The sequence below is a fragment of the Propithecus coquereli genome, unplaced genomic scaffold, assembly GCF_000956105.1.
Source record: "Propithecus coquereli isolate 6110/MARCELLA unplaced genomic scaffold, Pcoq_1.0 Scaffold99, whole genome shotgun sequence".
NCBI lineage: Eukaryota > Metazoa > Chordata > Mammalia > Primates > Indriidae > Propithecus > Propithecus coquereli.
Genome location: NW_012156284.1, coordinates 655,150 through 675,714, shown reverse-complemented (window position 1 = coordinate 675,714; position 20,565 = coordinate 655,150). Strand labels below are relative to the sequence as shown.

At 39.1% G+C, this 20,565-nt stretch overlaps 1 protein-coding gene across 3 annotated transcripts in view; it reads left to right on the top strand.

Annotated features, from left to right (window-relative positions):
* The window catches only part of AFF2 (AF4/FMR2 family, member 2), a 491,308-nt gene that overhangs the window by 287,093 nt on the left and 183,650 nt on the right, over window positions 1–20,565 (top strand). For all 3 annotated transcript variants that reach the window (XM_012665266.1, XM_012665264.1, XM_012665265.1), the window contains exon 4: window positions 6,601–6,645. In XM_012665266.1, the coding sequence (XP_012520720.1) occupies window positions 6,601–6,645 (45 nt within the window). The remainder of the gene's footprint in view (window positions 1–6,600; window positions 6,646–20,565) is intronic.

Sequence of the window (20,565 nt, the reverse complement as noted above, 5' to 3'; positions counted from 1 at the left end):
GCAGGCAAGTGGGGTCAGAGGCTGGGAGGCTGACAAAGAGAAGTTGGAAGACACAGCTTGAGTCTGAGCCTAGAATGAAATAATCTAGATAAGAAGCCTGAAGAATATGTAAATATGAGATCTGTCCCAGGGAACCTGGCTGGAAGAGACTGCACAGCTGGAGCATGAGTATGGGCAGAATGACCTCACTGCCTAGCCCAGGTGACCTGAGGCAGGGCATCCTCGGGGGGCAGGCAGCAAGGCACTTCTAGATAGGGTCTTGGTTTCGTAGAGTAATATTTCTAGATGTGTACCTTATTTTGCTTTAAGACTGTAACATACTCTCACCCCCTCCACATTTATAGCTCACTTTTCTATAGAAACTAGTTATTAGACCAAACAAATGAACAGTGAGCTAATGGCTATTCAGAACCCACTGAATTAAGGACTCTTCACTTGAAATTCCATCTGCCATTAGGTACTCTCAGCTGATGATGGGCCTTTCGGCATATGCATTCTGCTGTTGCCCATACCTAATGTAATCAGTGAAGAGATGTCCTCATAATGAAGCATGTCACCTCCTCCTCCCCCACCCCTCCCCCCCTGCTCCCCCTCCTCTCCCTTGTCATACCCTCTCAAGTCCCAACTCCAGCCTTGTTTGTCACCTTTAGTAAGAGCCAGCAGATGGAGCAGCAGCCTGAGACTCTTATACAATGTGCCCCTGAACAGGATTTAGTAATTAGCAACATTCATAAGATGTCATGAGGGCTAATTTGCAAGGCGACCAAACTGTCTCCTCAGTGGTCCCAAGGCTCAGGGTGCCAATGTCTTTCTAAGGGCCTTTGAGGGAACTTAGAATTGAAGGTGCTGATGGGGACTTAACATGTACCCATTACTAGGCTAAGATGTTCTTATATACCCCACTTCATTTCAACCTCACAAAAATACTAGAAGTGGATTTTTAAAAACTTTCTGTTACACAGATAGGGAAACAGAGGCTCAGAAAAGTCTAAGTGGCTGACCCAAGGTCACAAAGTAAGTTAGGTCTCAGAGCTGGGATTTAAATCCAAGTCTTTCAAGCTTCAAAGACAATGCTCTTTTCACTGCCCCTTGGAGCCCCCAGAAAATATACTAAATTATCTCATTTATTTGCTCAAATAATAGTTCATTGCTACCTCTTCATTTTTAGTTTTATGTCCATGTGTGACTCTAGACAAAGGATCATTTCCCACACTATGCTTAGAATGGCTTGTGTTAAACTCCTATAATCTACATGCTCTACTTTTTGTTCTTTTCTTTCTTAGAGGTAATGGTGCAGTTTAGCTTATTTTACAGGAATTATGTTGACCAGGTGACTTCCTTAATAATTGGCAAGAAATAATATTTCCAAGTAAACACCACCTCTTTGGACACCCAGGACTTTTGCTGTATTAAAATGAAATTGGAAGATGAGCTGTACCATGGCTGTACCATGTAACTGTTGTGAAATCGTTTTTGTTTTGATTAAAGTTATATTACCTAAGGACTTCTGTCTACAGCTAATGTAATATTAACTGTTCTCATTTAATCATAGACTCATGAATACAAACTAGAATAGGGACAGGTTAAGGTGAGGCAGGCAGCAAGAGACAGACAGATCCCAGTGTGAACTGAGCTTGTAGTTTTCCAAATTCATTTTGGAAAACTGGGACTCCCTTGGTGGGGAGATAAGGGATTTCAAAACACATGCAAATAAGAACTTCAGAAGCTGCCATCCCTTGTTTTTACAAATGACCAATGATGGGGATTAAAAATTTTAAAAAGACTAAAAACTCATTTGGTAGTACAATATCATAACCTGAGCTTTCATTTTATTAGTAATTCTGTGTCAAGGGAGCTCTGTGTCCCACATATCAATCATGGGGATAAATGTGGCAATTTGTTAATGAAAATACAAACTGAATTAGTTTGGAAGCTGCCATTGGTGTCAGTTGTATATATTGGTTAACTGGGCCCAGTTATTTAATTTGCAATTAAACTTGCTATTTTTAAGTTTTACTTTGAGAAGTCTTTGTCAAGGTGGAATATGCCTAGACTAGTGGACTCCAATTTCCATGTACTGTGGGACAACCTCAGGATGATTTTAGAAAAAAAAAATGACCTCTCTTCCCTCACAATCCCTTAATAATAATGTACTCAATGGCATGCATTCAGCTTCTCTAGGTTAACCATGTAGTGATCATTATTCTTTTAATGTTTTACATTAATCTTCATGTTTTCTATTAGTGCTAGTTGCTGCTTATGCCTCTCAATGCCACAATCAGGGTATTTCTGATATCTTGTATTACCCTAATCTCCAAGAAGTATTCTCCAAACTGATTAATTCCAGAATGATTAAAACATCCTATGTAATTCATTTATTGTTGCTGCAGTTAATTGAATATTTGATAATTTAAAGATACCCTGATTATGTCATAAGATAGGTGTTTATCACCAGGCAGATGATCTGTGCGTGGTCTCTCTGTGGCTACAGGGGGTGGCATCCTGCACTGTCAGATGCAGACAGGGTAGGCACTTGTAAGAGCTCTCAGTCAGCTCACCACCTGCCTGACATGCGCCTCCCTTCCCTGGCCCTCAGAGGACCACGTCCGTGCCCAGCACAAGAGGGTCGTCTGGGGCCAGGAGTGAGAGCACAGCCTCCCCCTGTGCGTTGTGCAGCTTGCTTTCTGCTCCAGGAGGAGGGGGCGGAGAGGGGGAGCGAGAAAGGACGCTGCAGCTCTGAGTGGCTAACTTGCGCTTTGTGAACTATCTGAATACTCAAGAGTGGATTTAAAGAGAGGAGAAGGTGGCTCTGGAATTAAGCAGCAGTTTGGCAACTTGATGGGCAGCAGTTCTAATCCCAGTGCCACCACTAGTTCTCTTCCTCAGTTTTTCTTTCACACCTGTCCGAGTGACTCCTCCAGAATTACTGGGAGAGAGGCGTGGGTGTGTGTGTGTGTGAGAGAGAGAAAGAGAGTGCAAGAGGACAGAATTCGGGGCAGAGCCCCAGCCTTAGTGCAGCTTTCTTCCAGTGTGCAGAGTGACCCCAGCGAGGCTCTGCAGGGGGCACAGAGACTGAAGTGGCCTCAGGTGGCCCCACCACTTCTCAGCCATGTCGAATCCTTGGCCTCTCACTCCCATATGGAGTGAGGACTACAGTGGGGACCTCAGCAGCTGGGAGCTTCTGTCCGACATGACTCTGTCCATGAACCCGGTAGGTACCCTTTCCCTGCCACCTAAATCAGACCTCCTGTTTGGTATTGTCTATTTTCCCCTGTAAATATTGTCTCTCCAATTTGTGTGGCGTTTTGTAGGCAGAAATGATGTCTGTAGTGTCTTTAAATCCTCCCCCTTGGCACCATCCTGAGCACAGTGTGAGCTCAATCAGGATTTGTTGTCTAAAGAAATAAATGGGAGAACTGATGAATAGGCAGACAGTGGGGAAATGAATACGATCCTATTACCCTTGTCAGGACTACCTTACGATGTATGTCCCAGTGGGTCTCTAATTGTTTGTTTTCCTGTCCCATCTAGACATTTAACTCTGAGCGAAACAGACTGATTCTCCTAGTGATTTGTATTCCCAACCCCCCATGCCTTGCACTGTTCTAGGCACGTAGGAAATGTTTGCTGGTTAATTAAAAAGCACTTGCAGCTCAAATGTAGTTGTCTTTCTGGGAAAGCAGCTGTGGGGCTGGGCTAGATGGATTTGTGGAATTAGTGACTTCATGAGAATGTTGGATTCCAGTATTTTCTAAAAAAGAAAAATATCTGAACACTGAGTGTGGATACATATTTATTTGATTGCTCTTGTCTGTAGAATTCTTCTCAGTTCTGAGTACTACTGACCCCAATAGTCATTATTAGATTTGCTGTAAAGCCCCAGAGTCCACAACTCTTTCTATTTTGACAGTATTTCCTCCCACAAAGAAGTGGATATTTATAATTCCAGGTGTAGAGATGCTATTTGCAGTTGGCAAGAGTGAGTCAGATCTTAGTTTGTAAAGACAAGAAGACTGAACTTAATAATAAAAGGAAAACAACAGGACAAGGGTAATAACCTGACTCATTGTGTGGGATTTTGTGGGTTACAAAGTACATTCACAGCAGTTGTTTCATTTGATGCTCACAGAAACCCTGTGGTTTAAAAGGGACAAGTATTATTATCATTATTATTATTATTATTATTATTTTACAGTTGGGGAAACTGGAACTCAGAAGAGTAAAGTTATTAAGTCCTGTTCCCAAATAATAAGTCAGCTCTTTGACTCATAGGCAGGTGCTCTTGCTGTGTCTGCATTTTGCTGATATTTTTTTCTCTTTAACTTAAAAATTAATGTTGATGTGTGTGTGTGTGTGTGTGTGTGTGTGTGTGTGTGTGTGTGGAAAAAGGAGAACAAAGACCTTTACATGAGACTAGGCCATGCATTTTTAGGTTAGGCAGCCCACACTAATACAGTGCAACAGTCATATTGAAGATTTAAGCCTTTGTTACAATCTTTTTGACCTTGGTATTTGGGGAAGGTATTTTTTAGTTCAAGAATTGTCTTGGAAAATACAGTTGCTGGAGCATTGAGCAATGGAATGAGATTTTATTTGCAGCTAAGAATTACCAGTTGAGTTCTATAATCATGGAACATGTTAGACCAACATCTCCCAGTGTATGTTCTACAAACACCCATTGTATGGAATAGCAATAGTTGTTAATTGAAAAACAAAACCAAAAACTAACTAAAACTAAAAACCCAAGAATTCAAGGGTCAAGGAAACTGGGGACGTGCTGCAGTAAAATAATTAGACAGATGTCTCACAGCTTTTGATTTGCATCATGGATCTCCAAGAGGGGGATGTGGATTGCAGCATTACCCACACTTATTTGGACACAAAACCTTTTATTTTGCAGAACTACTGTCCATGGCATGGTCTTCTTTATAGCATTCACCATAGTTTATAGTTACGCTTTTACTGTGTGATTCTTCACATCCACCTTCCCGTCGAGCCAGCAAACGCCATAAGGGAGGAAACTGTGTCTCCTTTTGCTACCCATTGTACCTCTGCCTAGCACCAGCCTGGTGGCACTCAAAAAAATTTGTTGATCTGAATAAATGAATGAACTGTGCCAGGCCAAATCACCTGTGGGTGAAATCTGTATTTCAGGTTTTTTACCACGTATGCCCAGCCACCTTTTTGACCCTTTTCTTCTACTGTTTCTTGTACCTACTATTAGAGTATTATTGTTATTGGGGGGGGTGACTGTATAATTTTTCATCCAAACTGGGACATTTTTGAGGGTGAAAGGAAATACTATCAATGGTTACACAAGGAAAACAAGCATAAACTGGGACTGTACTGGGCACCCTAGGATGGCCAGCCCTTGGTCTCAGCCTACTTCCCCTACTTGGGATTTTATGGTCCTTGGAGCAGAGGCTCTTACCTGTAGAAGGTATTCCATAAATACTGGTTGAAATTAATGAATGTGCAGTAGTGACTTTAATGCTTATTGAAGATTTGCTATATTTTTTAACATGTAATTTTTAAAGTTGAGGAAATTTTGTGCCATAATCTATACCCCATTTCCCCACATGTAGTTGAGCTCATACTGCAATCTATCAGAGAGTAACTAATTGCCCTTGCAAGAGGCCTGGGATGTGTAGATGTTGTGGCAGTGCTCTCTTTACAGAACCGGCCTTTCTTCTCCCAAGGCAGTGAATGAAAGAGACCCACTCTTCTCCTCACCAGAACAGGAGGGAAGCAGAAGTGATCAGATTGCAATCCTGGAGAGGGTGAAGGTGTTTGAAGGGTGCCCATAACCTGCACAGGTGATGTGGTGATCAGCAGACATTTCTCTAGATAGTTGTCCCACTCCCAAGTTCCTCATCATGCACTGCGTTGAGGCTGATGTCTTATTTTGGTATTTATCTTCTTGCTCTCACTGATTCTGGAGCCCCTGCAGGAAAGGTCTGTGTGCCTGACATGGAGTAAGTCCTCAGCACGTTTCTGCCAATGGTCTGAACGGTGACTGATTCAGAAGATGTCACACTGGGAAAGATGGCTCATGGGATTCACTCAGTATATTTCTGAAATTCTCTCTAAGTGCCAAGGCAAGCATGCAATTTACATGGGTGTCTACCCTTAGTATTTTGGATAAGAATTGTAGGCATTTGGTTGGACACCCAACTTCAAAAAGAGCTCAATTTAATCACAGAAGTTTGTTATATAGGCCTTATCTTTTTAATGACTAAGATACTGAACTATGTCAGAAGGTTGAAGAGGCTTTAAATATCGCAAGGTCAAGCTCCCACTTTGTATAGATGAGCAAAGACAAGCCCAGGGAAGGGGCAATGGCTCAGTGTCTCAAGGCAAATCAGTGACAAACAAGGAGTCATTTTTTGCACTTTGCACTGTGGTCTCATTGCTTCATTAAAGTAAAACAAAATTAGTCATTTGCAGATACTTAATTGCTTTGTCTTTAATAGGAAAAAAAATCAGCAGCTCGATTTTCTTTCTTTACAATTTGTCCTACAGAGTAAACTATTACACAATAACCTTCTCTGAGAGTAACTAGATTGTGTTTAATTATTTTTTCTGTTTATTTTGTTTTAGGTGAGCCTTCCAAGTGACCCAAGCTGTGTTGAGGAAATCTTGCGGGTGAGTTGAAACCTTTATTTCTGTGCCTTTTAATAATGAAACAATCTATCTGCTTAAGCTGTTTAAATTAATTACTGTTCTGTTTCAAGGAATATCATGATGGGGAATCTTCTATCCTTCTGCTTATCCCAACTGTCTCATTTCTTACCTGTCCTCTCTCCATCCTCTAATCGAGCTAGTCTTCTAGTATCACTAAGGTTCCACCCCAAGCCAGCATCCTTCTTACACGGAGACTCAGCAGCTTCTTTAGGAGACTTTCCCTGTTCAAGCACCATCCATAAATCTTTGCCTTTCAGCTTTCTGGAATCTCAGCTCAGCCTCACTGCTGCCTCCCACTAGCAATGTCCATGGGACATGGTTATGGAGACCGTGGCCAATAATGAGGGGATGAGAGGTGGAAGGTGGAGGGGAGGAGAGACTTCGAAATGATGGCATGTTGTGAGAAGTGTTGCTTATGTGAATGAATAAATATGTGGGAATGGCGTGTGATGCAGAACTGAGTTGAAAAAGGTAGCTATGACCTCTCCCAAAGTAAACAATGAAACCAAAAGGAGAAACCAAAACCAAGCCAGAAAAATGTGTCTGCCTACTATCTCTGGCTACTGGCATCATAAGGCAATATGGCATCTCAAGCATAGGAGCCATGGGGATGAGTTCCTGTCCCAGCTCTACCATTTGTCACTTGTGTGACTCTGTAAAGATGACTTCATTTTTCTGAATCTGCCTTCCTCGTCTGTAAAAGAGGACAATAATACCTGCCCTAACTCCCTTATAAGCTGCCAAGTGGTATGTAAATGCTGCTTATTGTGGTAAATGATGATCAGTGTAGCCTTTCCCAGGCTTTTGGTCTGGGAAAGAAAACTATCTGTGTCCCAATTAAAATTCTGCACCCCACTCCCTTACTTACCAAGTCACCCCAACTTCCTCCTGAGCCCCCTCCCCTGGTAGGTGCCTTCTTAGCTGCCCAGTGTTTGGAGCAAATCTTATGATAAGATAGCCAAAGGAATAATAAAGAACAGAAAGCTGTTTACCATTGAGTTAGCCTGCCACCGGACTTCACCTGTTGTGCATATTTGTGCACCTGTTTTAGCCCAAGAACATTGTTATTGACTGTTAAAGAGACGAGTCATATAATGTGATCAGAGATGAAACTGTATGGATTAGGGCTATGCTGCCTACTTTTGTAAGATAAGAGCCCAGCAACCTCTCAGTCATCTGTCTCTGGGGCCAAAGGCCCTGGTGGAAGCAAGGCAGCTGTTAAGGGATTCACAAGCATGATGCACCCTGGGATCCCAGCCGCTTCAAACACTGGGCTGCCTCAAACACTGGGCTTCATACCATTGGGTGGACACAGGCAAAATACATTCAATCCTTGCTTGCTTGTTGGCTGCCTTCTTTAAAGGAAAGTAACATTGAAAGAAATGCCTTACTCTACTCTAGACAGTAACTTTGTTTTTCCTCTCTTTCTCTCCTGGGTCACAAATAGAAACAAAGTCTGTGGTCTTTTTCTTAACTCCCAAAGGAATGCAGGACCCATCTCAAAATCACCACCTAATTTGTCACAATTGATATCCTCTACTTAAGAGCAATCTGGCCTTCGTGCCTAGGTGGTTCACACAGTGACTAAGTGAGGGGAGTGGGGTGAACACCTGTCAGAGGCTGGTGACTCCAGTCTGCTGGAGGGGCCACTTAGAGAAACAACAGAATTTCACTTAAACATGGAAAGAAAAGGAGCATGTTGCCTTAATAAGCTCATAAAAGATAGCACCCTTTGAGAAAGTAACAAAAGTCCTTCTGTTATTCTTGAAAAAGAATCTAGGGAAATGTCTTTTTTTTTTTTTTTTCTTCAAAGGGCTATAGATTGTATAGAATTCTTTTTTTTTGAACAACGTTAATGAGTGGGCTTTCTCCTTTATTGAAGAATGAAACGTTTCATCCCCCATGCTTAGAATAAAAATAAGCTTTCTGAAGTTTATGTCCCTAATTTTATGACTAATTCTTAAATTTTTATAGACGGCATTGCATGTCACAATGGAGTGTGCTTGCTGTACTTTTTTTTTTTTTTTTTTTTTTTTGTAATCACATGTTCACATTCCTGTTGGTTTGAGGACCTTGGAGGCGAGACAAGGCAGTAAGTCTGTTTGTTGCCTTGCTCCAGAGCAAAGTCACCTCCTCGCCGAGCGGCACTCTGCGCACCAGCCCAGGAGCGGGAGAAGCTGCATCCAGTTGCTCATGAGATTCCCTAATTGCCTAGCTATATTGCTTTTCAATCTCTTTATCTAAAAAGCAGGCGCTAATTATTCCCCCCTCCGTCTTACTGCCCACCTCCAGTGAAGGAATCTTTAAACTGTACATGCTGTTTACATCGGCAGCATGAAAATCTGAGCTTGTTTGCTCTAACCAACTTTCCTACCTCTCTCATCCCCCTTTTTCCCCTCGACAGCCTGGCAAGCAAACACTTGCAAACCCACTTCATCTCACATTGGCACAGACTTCTTTTATTAACCAAGTGCAACAAAACCAGCCTCTCACCACTCTTAGCCTCTCAGTCCTCCAGGCAATGGAAATAGTTTTGCCTCATGTGTTTTAGTTTGGCCCCCTATTTCAAAATGCTGTCCAAATTCAAACCAGTTGGCTTCCTTTGAAAGCTCCTCTCACCATTTGTCTGAAAATGGGCTCAGCTCCCCTCCAGACCAGTGCATCCATTTCTCTTTCTTTGCCCTACTGGTTCTCATAATGTGCTGGAGCCCACCTTGTCTGGTTTTCCAGCACTTTCCCTCTTGCCTTCATATCCTTGCAGGTGCAACCACATTACAACAAGCTAACTCGACCTGATATGACAACCTTATTTTCCTATTGCAGGTGGCTGCTTTTCAAAGCATGTGAACCTCATTATCTTATTTTGATCACAGAAAGTAAGGTAGTCTCTTATTATTTCAGGAAATCGAGGTCCAGAGAAATTAAATGACCTGCAACCAAGGGTGGGACTAGTATGTGACAGAAGTAAAATAGAACCTGGTCATCGTTTTCTAAATCTAGTGATCTTTGCTCTATACCCACCCAATGGTCACCCACCCTATCACAAGCATATAGTGACAGTTTCTGGATTTTAAAAAATTGCTTCACACGGTGGCTGACTTATTTCTAGCAACTGTAAGAATACCAGCAAACCAACATAATTTGAGCAGGTCTTAGAAATTGTCTTCCTTTTTGCCATTCTTCAATATTTTCAAATCTCACTTCAAATAATAATAAAAACAATATCGAATTTACTACTACCAATAATAAAAGAAATAATAATAGTAGTGTGCTGTCTACTACATGCCAGGCACCGTCCTTAAGCACATGTGTCTTTGAATCTTCACAACCATCCTCAAGGATTATATTATTAATCATACTTCATAGACTGGGAAAGGGTGAAACTCAGAGAGGTAGAGTAATTTGCCCAGATCACAGGTCCTCAAGTCTCTGACAACCATCATGCTATCCATTTCTTCTCATCCTGCTAGCTTACCTGAATCCATCATTATTGAACAGGCTCTGGTCCACTATATCATTAACATTATAATAGCTTCAGCCAATAATTAATTTCAGCATCTGTTGTTTCCTCAAATTGTACAAATTCAGTTACGCCACAATAATTTCAAGTAGTTTTTCCAATAAACGAGAATTCACCAGCCTCTAATATCTTTCCACCAAACTGACCTTCTCCCACAAAATGAGCTGTATAAATTCAGATGTCTTTGCTCCTTGTGAAGAATAATATTATTGCTTATTATGAATTTTACAAATGAGAAACTTAAAGGCAGCAATCTGTGCAGTGCAGCCGGGCTTGTGTACTTGCTTCTGTCAGCATGCCATTTACTCTTTAGAGTCAAGCTACCCTCGCATGCAAACAGAAATGAAAAATAATAACAACTCTGGTCCCAGTGATGGCATTTTGCAGCTACAATTCATCTATCATATGAGGGATTCCTAGGCTGCTCATCTGTAATAATATGAGCACCACCAGCAGCTTCTTTTTGGAGCTCCGTGGGGTTTTATGGGTCCTAGAGTAATCATTTCTGGAAGAGTTAAGCCAAGGAGAGCAGCCTGCTCTAAATGCTACTAGCTAAGAATGGATGTTCAATGATGATTTTGTTCTGAAGTAGTTTGATTTATTTGTTCCTAGCAAGAATTTACTTAGAAATATCAACAAACTATCCCTTAATTCCTTTCTAAAGTCAGAAATGCAGGTAGAGCACTTCTTTTATTTTTATTTTTACTTTTTTTATTCCAACTTTTTTTTTATTGTGGTAAAATAACTGCTTTTAAGTATACAGTACACAATTCACACACATGAAACAATAACTCCCCGTTCTCCTCTCCATCCAGCCCCTGGAAACCACCATTCTAGTACTGTAATACTTTCTGTCTCTATGATTCTGACTACTCTAACTACTGTAAGTAGTCAGAATAAATGGAATCATACAATATTTGCTTTTTTGTGACTGGCTTATTTCACTTAGCATAATGTTCTCAATGTTTATCCATGTTGTAGCATGTGTCAGAATTTTCTTCCTTTTTAAGGCTGAACAACATTCCATTGTACGTATATACTGCATTTTGCTTCACCATTCATTCGTTAGTGGACATTTGGGTTGCTTCCATGTTTTAGCTATTGTGAAAAACGCTGCTATGAATATTAGTGTACAAATATATCTTTGAGACCCTGCTTTCAATTCTGTAAAAACGTGCAGAGTGCTTATTTTAGATATGATGTTGAACAGATTGTGTTTCCTAGCAAAGTACCTTTCATAGTTGATAATTTCATAGGCAAACATCTGTAAGGGTAATTCACTGTTAATGAGGGATGCTGAATTTGCTAGCTAGAATTTAGGTAACTTGATTTGATAAACTGTGTCTTCTTACAGATTTCTTCCTGCCATATGGATCAGGTTGGTAAACACCTACATGTGCACCTCTTTTTGATTACAGTATGATCTGTGTATATAGCATTCTAAATTATGGCAATTCTACTTATTAGATCTGTGTTTTAGTTTACAGTTTTAGCATAGAAAGAACTTACCAAATAATTACAGGACAAACATGTACAGTACTTGTTATTATTATTTTTTTTTTACTTTTGACGGGGAAATAAATGAAAAAGCCCATCTTACAAGTGAGGAAAGGAATGGATCAGGGAGCAAAATTGGTCAGACAATTATGTCTGAAAGGAAATTTGATTATATTATCATAACTATGCAGCATAATCAAGCACCTTTCAGTAGAATTTCTTTTATAAATTTAACCAATAATTAGGCAATTGATTTTATATCCTGTCGAATTGATGTATAAATAATATTCAAATTGGAATCATACAAATGATTTTCTATATAGCTATCTTAAATATGAATCTTTCTAGAATGTTTCAAAAAGCATCTATCTTATTCTGGCATGGACTTTTAAAATGATAGTTTCTTGAAATAGTAATATAGTGTTCCATCCAAGAAAGACAACAATTGCTAAATATAATTTGGACTATAATTAATGTTAATGTTGATGGAGTCAAATAAATGAACTAACTAATGATCATACCCTGTGTTAATCTGATGACTAGCTTTTAACTGATGACACTGGGAAATATGTAAATTTTTCAGCAGGTGAAAATGTCCTTGACTGGGTAAATTATGTGCAGTATTACCTTTTCTGGAGTTAATTCAAAGCACTAATGGACTTAATACATAGCATGCATATGTGAGGTGAGCTATTCATGGAACCAAATTAGCCCATAAGAGATATTACCCATTATTTGCCTCCCAGTAATCATTTCCTCTTTTCTCAAACACAAACCAACCCAGAAGAAAGATGCTAAATTTAATTATAACAACTATTATGTGAACAATATAGGTAAGCCATCCAGTGTGCTTCCAAATGCACTTAGAGTCTGTGAAGCAGTTTAAATATTTTCCTGTGGAATCTGGGGGTTTGCAGCTAGTGTATGAGGTGAATTTTAAATGATTTTACAGACATCATTGGGAAAGTGAGTAATATGAGTACCGAGGTGACTGGCCCAGTGAATCATGGGAACCTGTCAAACATTCGGAGATGTCAGGGAAGAGATGATGTCAAATACGAGTAACTTAGCAACCCAGCATTTCGCTGTCCAGGGAGTGAGCAAGAGTAGATCCTTTAAAATAGCTGAGTAAATATATGAATCCCTATATATCTTAGGTATGCTATAAAAATAGTCTGTTTTCTGTCAACCTGTTTCTTTTTGTGAATATGGTGATTTATTATTTTCTATTGCATTGAATGAAAGCAGGTGAGAATTTAAGCCATGTGTAGAATTTACACCTGCTTTCTGTATCTTGAGCATACAGAGAGCGTAATGAAACAACATATTGGTTTGCCAAAAAGCATTCCAGGCTTATCTGAAAGAAGTAATAACTTCCAATTGTTGTTTGAGAACCAGCCTTTTGGTCCTGGCTGTGCTACTAGGATTGGGCTGGCAGGAAAAAAGGTAATACAAGGAAGTTAACTATTCCACTTGTATCTGTGTAAAGGTAAAACATGTGTCTCTGGAAAATGCATTTGAGAAAATAGCCTCTTAGAATCAATTTGGTAGGCATCTCCCAGTTTTGAAATGAAAGCATTAAGGAGAATGAGAAAAAATAAATTTAAATTCCATAATTGTTCTAACCAGAGAACATTCAAAAGCCTGAGTTGCAATTTATTCTGTGAAGGTCAAACAGGGAAGAAGCCAAGAGATGATTCCCATGGTCATGGATTTGTGGCCTTCCTGATGAAATGCTGCTTTTTCAGGATGTGTCACACCATGAAAAGCAAAAACAATATTGGAATAATAGGAATGGGTGTGCAGGTTGGAGATGGTAGCTTCCCATGGACCAAGTTTGGGGCATATCTTGAGAAATGGGGAAGGCAGGATTGAATGAAAAATTACATAAAAAATTCATATTTGTGAAAAGCACTTTGTTGGTGAGACAAAGTAGACAAGTGAGATGCTGCTTTGTGGGTAGCCGGTAAGGCCAATGTCTTTTGATAATAGAGAAGTAAAGGCCAAAGGCACTCAGTCACAGAACCTTGTGTTTTGAAGAGAATTCCTGCTAGTCTGAAATTCAGCCACAGACTTAACTGGTCCTGGAAGAACTCTTGTCACTAAAAAATTAGTAATAATAAGAAGGGAATCACCCCAAAATTTATGCAAAAATCTAAAAAAAAAAAAGTGAAAAAATGTACTAGGGAAAAAATGTCACTATGGAACAAACTAAAGCTATGACCAACATAATGGCATGAATTTGTTAATAAAACATGAAGCAATTTTATCTAAAAAATACAAGAGCAAAATCAATAAGACAAGAGTTTAAAGATGCTATTTTAAAACTAGATAAATCAAGAGCTGCAAATTAATGAATTATGAAAAGAAAATCATTGTACTTAATAAATTCAACATCTTTTCCCCAAATAAAATGGTAACAGCAGTAAATAGATAATTTGTTAACTTAACCTCATCAAGAAAAAAAGGGAAAAAGCACAAATACGTAAAACAAGGAATAATAAAGAGAAATAACCTGAGACACAGAAAAAACTAAGAGACTCATAAGTGGCAATTTACTCAACTCTATACAAATAAATTAAGCCACTAGATGAAATGGCTGATTTTTCTACTGAAATATAATTGACTGAGACTGACTCCAGAAGAGACAGAAAATCTAAACAGACTTACCACCATGAATGAATTGAAAACTTGCCCCACCCCTTAACAAAAACATCAGTCCCAGATGGGATATCACAGGGAAATTCAACCAAACTAGTAAAAAAAACCAAAACCAACCAAACAAATAAACAAAAAAACACAGATTGTAACCATTCCAGAACAGAGAACAAGAAGAAAAAATTGCAATGTATTTTTTAGAAAATCCAACCTAGCACATGATGTTGATACCAAAATCTGACAGAAATAGAACACAAAAAAACCCTTACATAATAATATCACTTAAGAATATTGATGCAAAGCTCCTTACTAGAAAATAGAATCAGATAGCACTTTAAAGGATATACACCATGACCAAGTAGGTTTTACTTTAGGAATGTGAGGCTGGCTCAGTATTAAGAAATCCATTTGTATTATACAAATTTTTATTTTATAAATAGAATAAAAGAGAAAAAGTACACAGTCATCTTCATAGATGCTAAAAGACACTTGACAAAACTGAATACCCATTCTTGATAAAATAGAAATAGATGGACACATCATTAATATGATAAAATATATCCATCTCAACTCCAAAGCTGGTATCACATTTCATGGGGAAACTGTAGAAGCATTCCCATTATAATCAAGAAAAAGACTAGGTGTTCTTTATATACCATTATTATTAAAATTTAATATTGTTCTGGAGTTTAGCCAGGACAAGCAAAGTAAAGAATAAAAGGTATTAGAAATGGGTGATAATGTGTAAAATGTTTATTATTTGTAGATTTTATATACTTTTCCTGGAAATCTCAAATGAATTAACTAAAAACACCATTAAGAATAATATACCAATTCAGAAAAGTTGTGTGCCAAATAAATATATAGAAATAAATAGTCTTTATATGTAAAGCAACCAACTATAAGATACAATGGATAAAAAGAATCAATTTATACCTTACAAATTAATTTAACAAGAAATGTGTCAGAGCCATATGAACAAACTAAATCACTATGAGAGACACAAAAGAATACTTAAACAAATGGAAAGACATAGCATACTCGGATAGGAAGACAATATCACAAACATTTCTGATTTCCCTAAGTTAATCTTGAATCCTTACCTCACACCATACATCATTATTTCCAGATGTATTAAAGATTAAAAACAAAAAACATGAAATATTAGAAGTATATATGAAGTAATTTTATTTTATTTTTAAAAATTTTTAGGCCAAGTCTCAGGATGAGCTGGCAAGGGTAGGAAGCAGTCAGGGCAAAGTTCAGAGGTTAGAGGTTAGAGAAGGTTTGAAAGAGTCATTGAAAGAGAGAGAGAAGGCTCTCAAAGGTAATATAGTAAGATTATGATGTAATTTCAAGGCTCCAGGTGATATTGAAGACATTATATTTATACAGGTTCCAATCTGTGGATTGTGTAATTTTCTCCAGCAGTGCTTAGCTCATTACCCGGAGGCCACTAACTAATGGGTCAGCAACAGCCTGGAGGCCTCAGAGAGGCTGAATAAATCACCTCAGATCACATATTCATACAGTTACTAAGCGGTTGACACAGGATTGGAACTCATGTTGGCCTGAATCCAAAGTACACACTAATAATAATACCAAACACTTACATAGCGATCTTTTGCACCTGGTATTATTATAAGGATTTCACATATAGTAACTCATATAATCAACATACTAGTGCCAGGAATCAAGTACTATTATCATCCCCCTGTTACAGATAATGAAATGGATGTACTTTGAGCATATGTAACTTTCCAAGTTCAACAGCTCACCAGTGGCAGAGCCAACAGCTCAACCTTGGCAATCTGGCTCCACAACCCACGCTTTTAACCGTTATGCATTCTGCATTTCACCACGAGGATATGAAGCTAAAGAAGTAGGTTTTAAGTGATTAATTACTGCAGGGCTAAGCCTCTGACTCAGTGGATAACAGTGAAGCTGGGAGAGATTGCTAATTTTCAACTCATGAATGTGGGCAGTGTGCCTCTTCATTTATTTAGGTTGACCATGGCATTTTTAGAGGTACATTGAAAATCTATAATGCCACTTTGGAGAATCCATGCTATGGGGAAAATCTAAACTCCTAGAAAACCTATGTGGACAAAGTTATTCATTACAATGTTATTTGCAATAGCAAAAAGGTTAATATATATCTGACAATAGGAGAATAGTTAAGCAAACTGAGATTTGTATACTCAGAATTAATAATCAGCCATTAAAAAGATGGCTTTGAGGATGATATACTGACACGGGGAAAAAACTTTCTGATACAATGTCAAGTGAAATAACCAGAATATAACATTTTATGTACTCAATTATTATATCCATGTAAAAACATGAATAAAAAGCAGCTAAAGGAAATACTCTGATAGTTCTTATTTTGTTAGAGTGATAGGATTATGGGCGAGTTTTTTCTTTCCTATATTTTCACAATTTCTATAATTTACATTGCTTTCATAAAAATTTTTAAGAGATATGTTGCTGAACTGTAATGCATTTAGCAAAGAGTAACCAGGATAGTGAGTAGATTCAAAATCTGAATGGCTAAAGAGATAAGCTAGACTAAACTGAAGAAAATTGAATTAGAAGAGGGAGCAGCTGTGCTGCATGAGGGACTACCTTGTGGAAGCGAGGCTCAGAGGCTCGCTGGGTGAAATGGTGAAACCCATCTCCTGAGGGTCACTTTGAGAGGAATGAGCATCATAGCAATAAAAGGAAGAATGTTCTAGGGAGATATCATGGTTAAGGAAGTAGAGCTTGGCTCTTCTCACTTGGCTGAATGCTCTTGGGTAATTTAACCTTTCTGTATCTCTTTTATAAAATTGTGATAATATTGCCTAATTCTCAAGATTATTGGGGAGATTAAATGAGATGATGCATATGAAGCCCCTAGAGGAGTGCTTGAAGCACTCCATAAATATTAGATCCTTCCTTTACCTTCCCCATTCTAACTGGTGGATCTGCCCAAGTATAGAAAGGAGGTGAGGTCTTTGTCACTGAAAGTGCTCAAGCAGGGGCACTGTGCTTCCCCAGTACCTAGAGGATAAACTCCCAAATCCTGACCTTAGCAGGCAACGCTCTTGCTTTATGCCCCCACTCATGCCTATCTCATGTCTTGCCAGTTCTCCCGACTGAGTACCCTTTTCTGCATCCACTACAGACTTCTTTCCCTTCCACAGATGTGCCATTTCCTCCCCTGCCTCCATGTGTCAACCCCTCCCTCTGCCAGGAGCCTCATCTACTCCTATCTTTGCCTGGTGACCTCCTGTTCACACCATGTAAGATCCAACACAGAAAGCACTGAAATTAATGAGTTAATTTCTCTGTCTTCTAGGTCCCCCTAGAAATTTTTATACACCTATACTTGTTGCCTTTGTGTGTGTGTGTGTGTGTGTGTGTGTGTGTGTGTGTGTGTGTGTGGAGGAGGAGGAGTCTGCCTCCCTGAGGGCATGATCTGTGTCAAACTCATTACCCTGTCCCTTTGGCCTAGTTCAGAAGCCCCCACATATATGCACACAAAGGTGATAACTGTAGGTGTACAAAGAGTGCATAGGGTAGGCACAACATATTTGTTAAGTGACTTAAATTTGTAGAGGAATTGTTAGAGAAAATGACCTCATAGTATTATTTCTACCCAAGGTAAAATAATGATTTGGTTTTCCATGAAAATATTGTAAGTTAATAAGCAGATAATAGTGTGTAGTGAGTAGAATAGTTATACAAATATTAGACATTCTAATGACTCCATCTCTTATTTCTCCAGATGATATATTTAGCACCACTTTTTGTGCGAAGTTTTTCCATTGCCAATTTGTTCTTAAGAATGGCAGACTGCCATATGCAGCTCCTCTTTTGGATGTGGCTGGAGTCTTGGAAGCTTGACTACCCTATGTTTTCCTACAAATAAACCTTGAGAAACCTGTATGGAGGTTGTAACGGGAGAGCAGCTACTGTATACCCTTGACCAAAGTGCGGTCCTCCTTTGTTGGGGAAGGAGTGGTGAGGGAAGAAGAGGACACCTGCCTAGCCAGCTGGATCAGCCAAATCAACCTTGGCAATTGTTGGGGTGACAGCTGTTGTAGTCAAATCATCCTCACATCCTCCATTTACAATTATTATTTAATGCTATTGCTATAGCCCATTTTAAATATTGCTCTTCAAAGCACAATAATGCCGGCAATATCACTTTAAAAAAGGCAATGACTAAAGGCAGGGCACCCTGTGCTGCTACAATGGGATAGATGATTTGAATCTCTTGAATAATGTTTTGGCACCATTCATTGTGCTTATTATCATTGTGGTCATAAGAAAGGAGCTTCCATGAGATGTGTTCTTTCCTCCATAGTGAGTTTTTCCAGACCTTTTTGTGTATGTCGCTGCCATTAAACATTCCATTCTCCCAGAGTCCACCATTCTTGGGATGAACACACTAACACAAACAGATTCATCCAGCTCTATCCTGGCAGCATATTAATTGGAAATTGCAGAATCATAAAACAATGAACTAAAGCCAATATTAAACTAAGATGGAAAGAAAACATCCTGGCTGTTTGGGCCTCTGATAGTTTTCTGTTCAGCTGCTTCCTACTTCCCAGGACCTGTTGCATTTGGAGAAAACCCAAAAAGGTAGCCCACTCTCCAATTTTGCAGCCTCTTTACTGCTATTTAATCCATTAGCCCCCAGCACAGCCTCATACCCCCAGTGCTTTTGATGCAAAAGTGAATAAAGGGTCTGAGACCTAGAGGATCCACCCCCATGTTGTCAGAGCGTGGACTGCTTCTGTCCTATGTTATAGAGCAAAGACTCTCCAGCATTGGCCTTTGGGAGAACTGGGATTAATATTAAAGTAATGTGCCAGTGGCATTGGACTGGGTATCAAGAGATATCAAAGCTAGTCCTGACCCTGCCAATATCTTACTCTGTGACCATGGGCTAGTTACTTAACCATCACATACTTCAAGTTCTCCATCTGTAAAGTGTTGAATATTTTGCACTGTCCAATACAGTAACACCAGCCACACATGGCTGGATATTTGAATTCAAATTAATGAAATTTTAATAAAATAAAAATTTAGTTCCTCTGTGCATTCAAGTGCTCAGTAGCCACATCTGGCCAATGGGTACCATATTGGAGATCACAAAAAACAATACGATATTTCCATCATTATAGAAAGATGTAGTAAACAGAACTGTCCCAGAGTATCTCCTAAGATCTGCTCTAGATCTTCATTCTCAGTCTTATCATTAAATAAAGTCAACTTTCATTTTACCTTTTAGACTATGTTCTCTCAATTATGTTTAGAGTATATCTGAATAATTTATTTCCATCCTGAGGCTTATGTAGAATATATTGGTTAAGTGCTACTCTAGTTCTGAGCAGTGCCCCTGCTATATGAGAAAGAACCAAGGTTTGGTAGGCAGTGCAGGGACCTGCCCTCTCCCAATCCAGGCCTCAAGCAAAGTTTCTTTCCCTATGTTCAGGAAGAATAATAATGCCTTCGTTCCCAGGCTCTGGGAACGAGAGAGTACAGGAGACCTTTGAAAGACCCTTTTAAGAGAAAAATAGTACAATGAAAACCCAGGTTTTGATTCACATTCTCTCCCTCGCTTCTTCCCTTCCTCTCTCACTCTCCAGCTTTGCCATCTCTTGAGACATTCACCTAAGGTGCATCGTTACAGGAAGGACCGCAGCAACACTTAGACAGCTCCAGCGACTTTAATTAACCCATTTTCCCATAAAGGGAAGTTACTTACCTACATTTTGATGTGGTACAGGAACCCAAGATCTGGATTATTAACCTTAGGATGGACTGAGTTCTGAGAAAAGCCATTCATTGTACAAAATTTCAGTTAGGCACGGTGAATAAATTCTGGAGATCTAATGTATAGCATGGTAACTACAGTTAATGAGACTGTACTGTATATTTGAAATTTGCTAAGAGAGTAGATCTCAAGTGTCTCACCACACACAAAAAAAGGAACTATGTGAGCTGATGGATGTGTTAATTAGCTTGATTGTGGCAATCATTTCACAATGTATACATATATCAAAACATTACATTGTGCACCATAAACATATAATTTTTGTCAATTATACCTCCATAAAGCTGGAGAATAAAAGACATTGAAATGTATCTGGTGACAAGGCACATTTAATGAATCTAGGCCTTTCCTTAGAGGCACACTCATATTCTTTGAT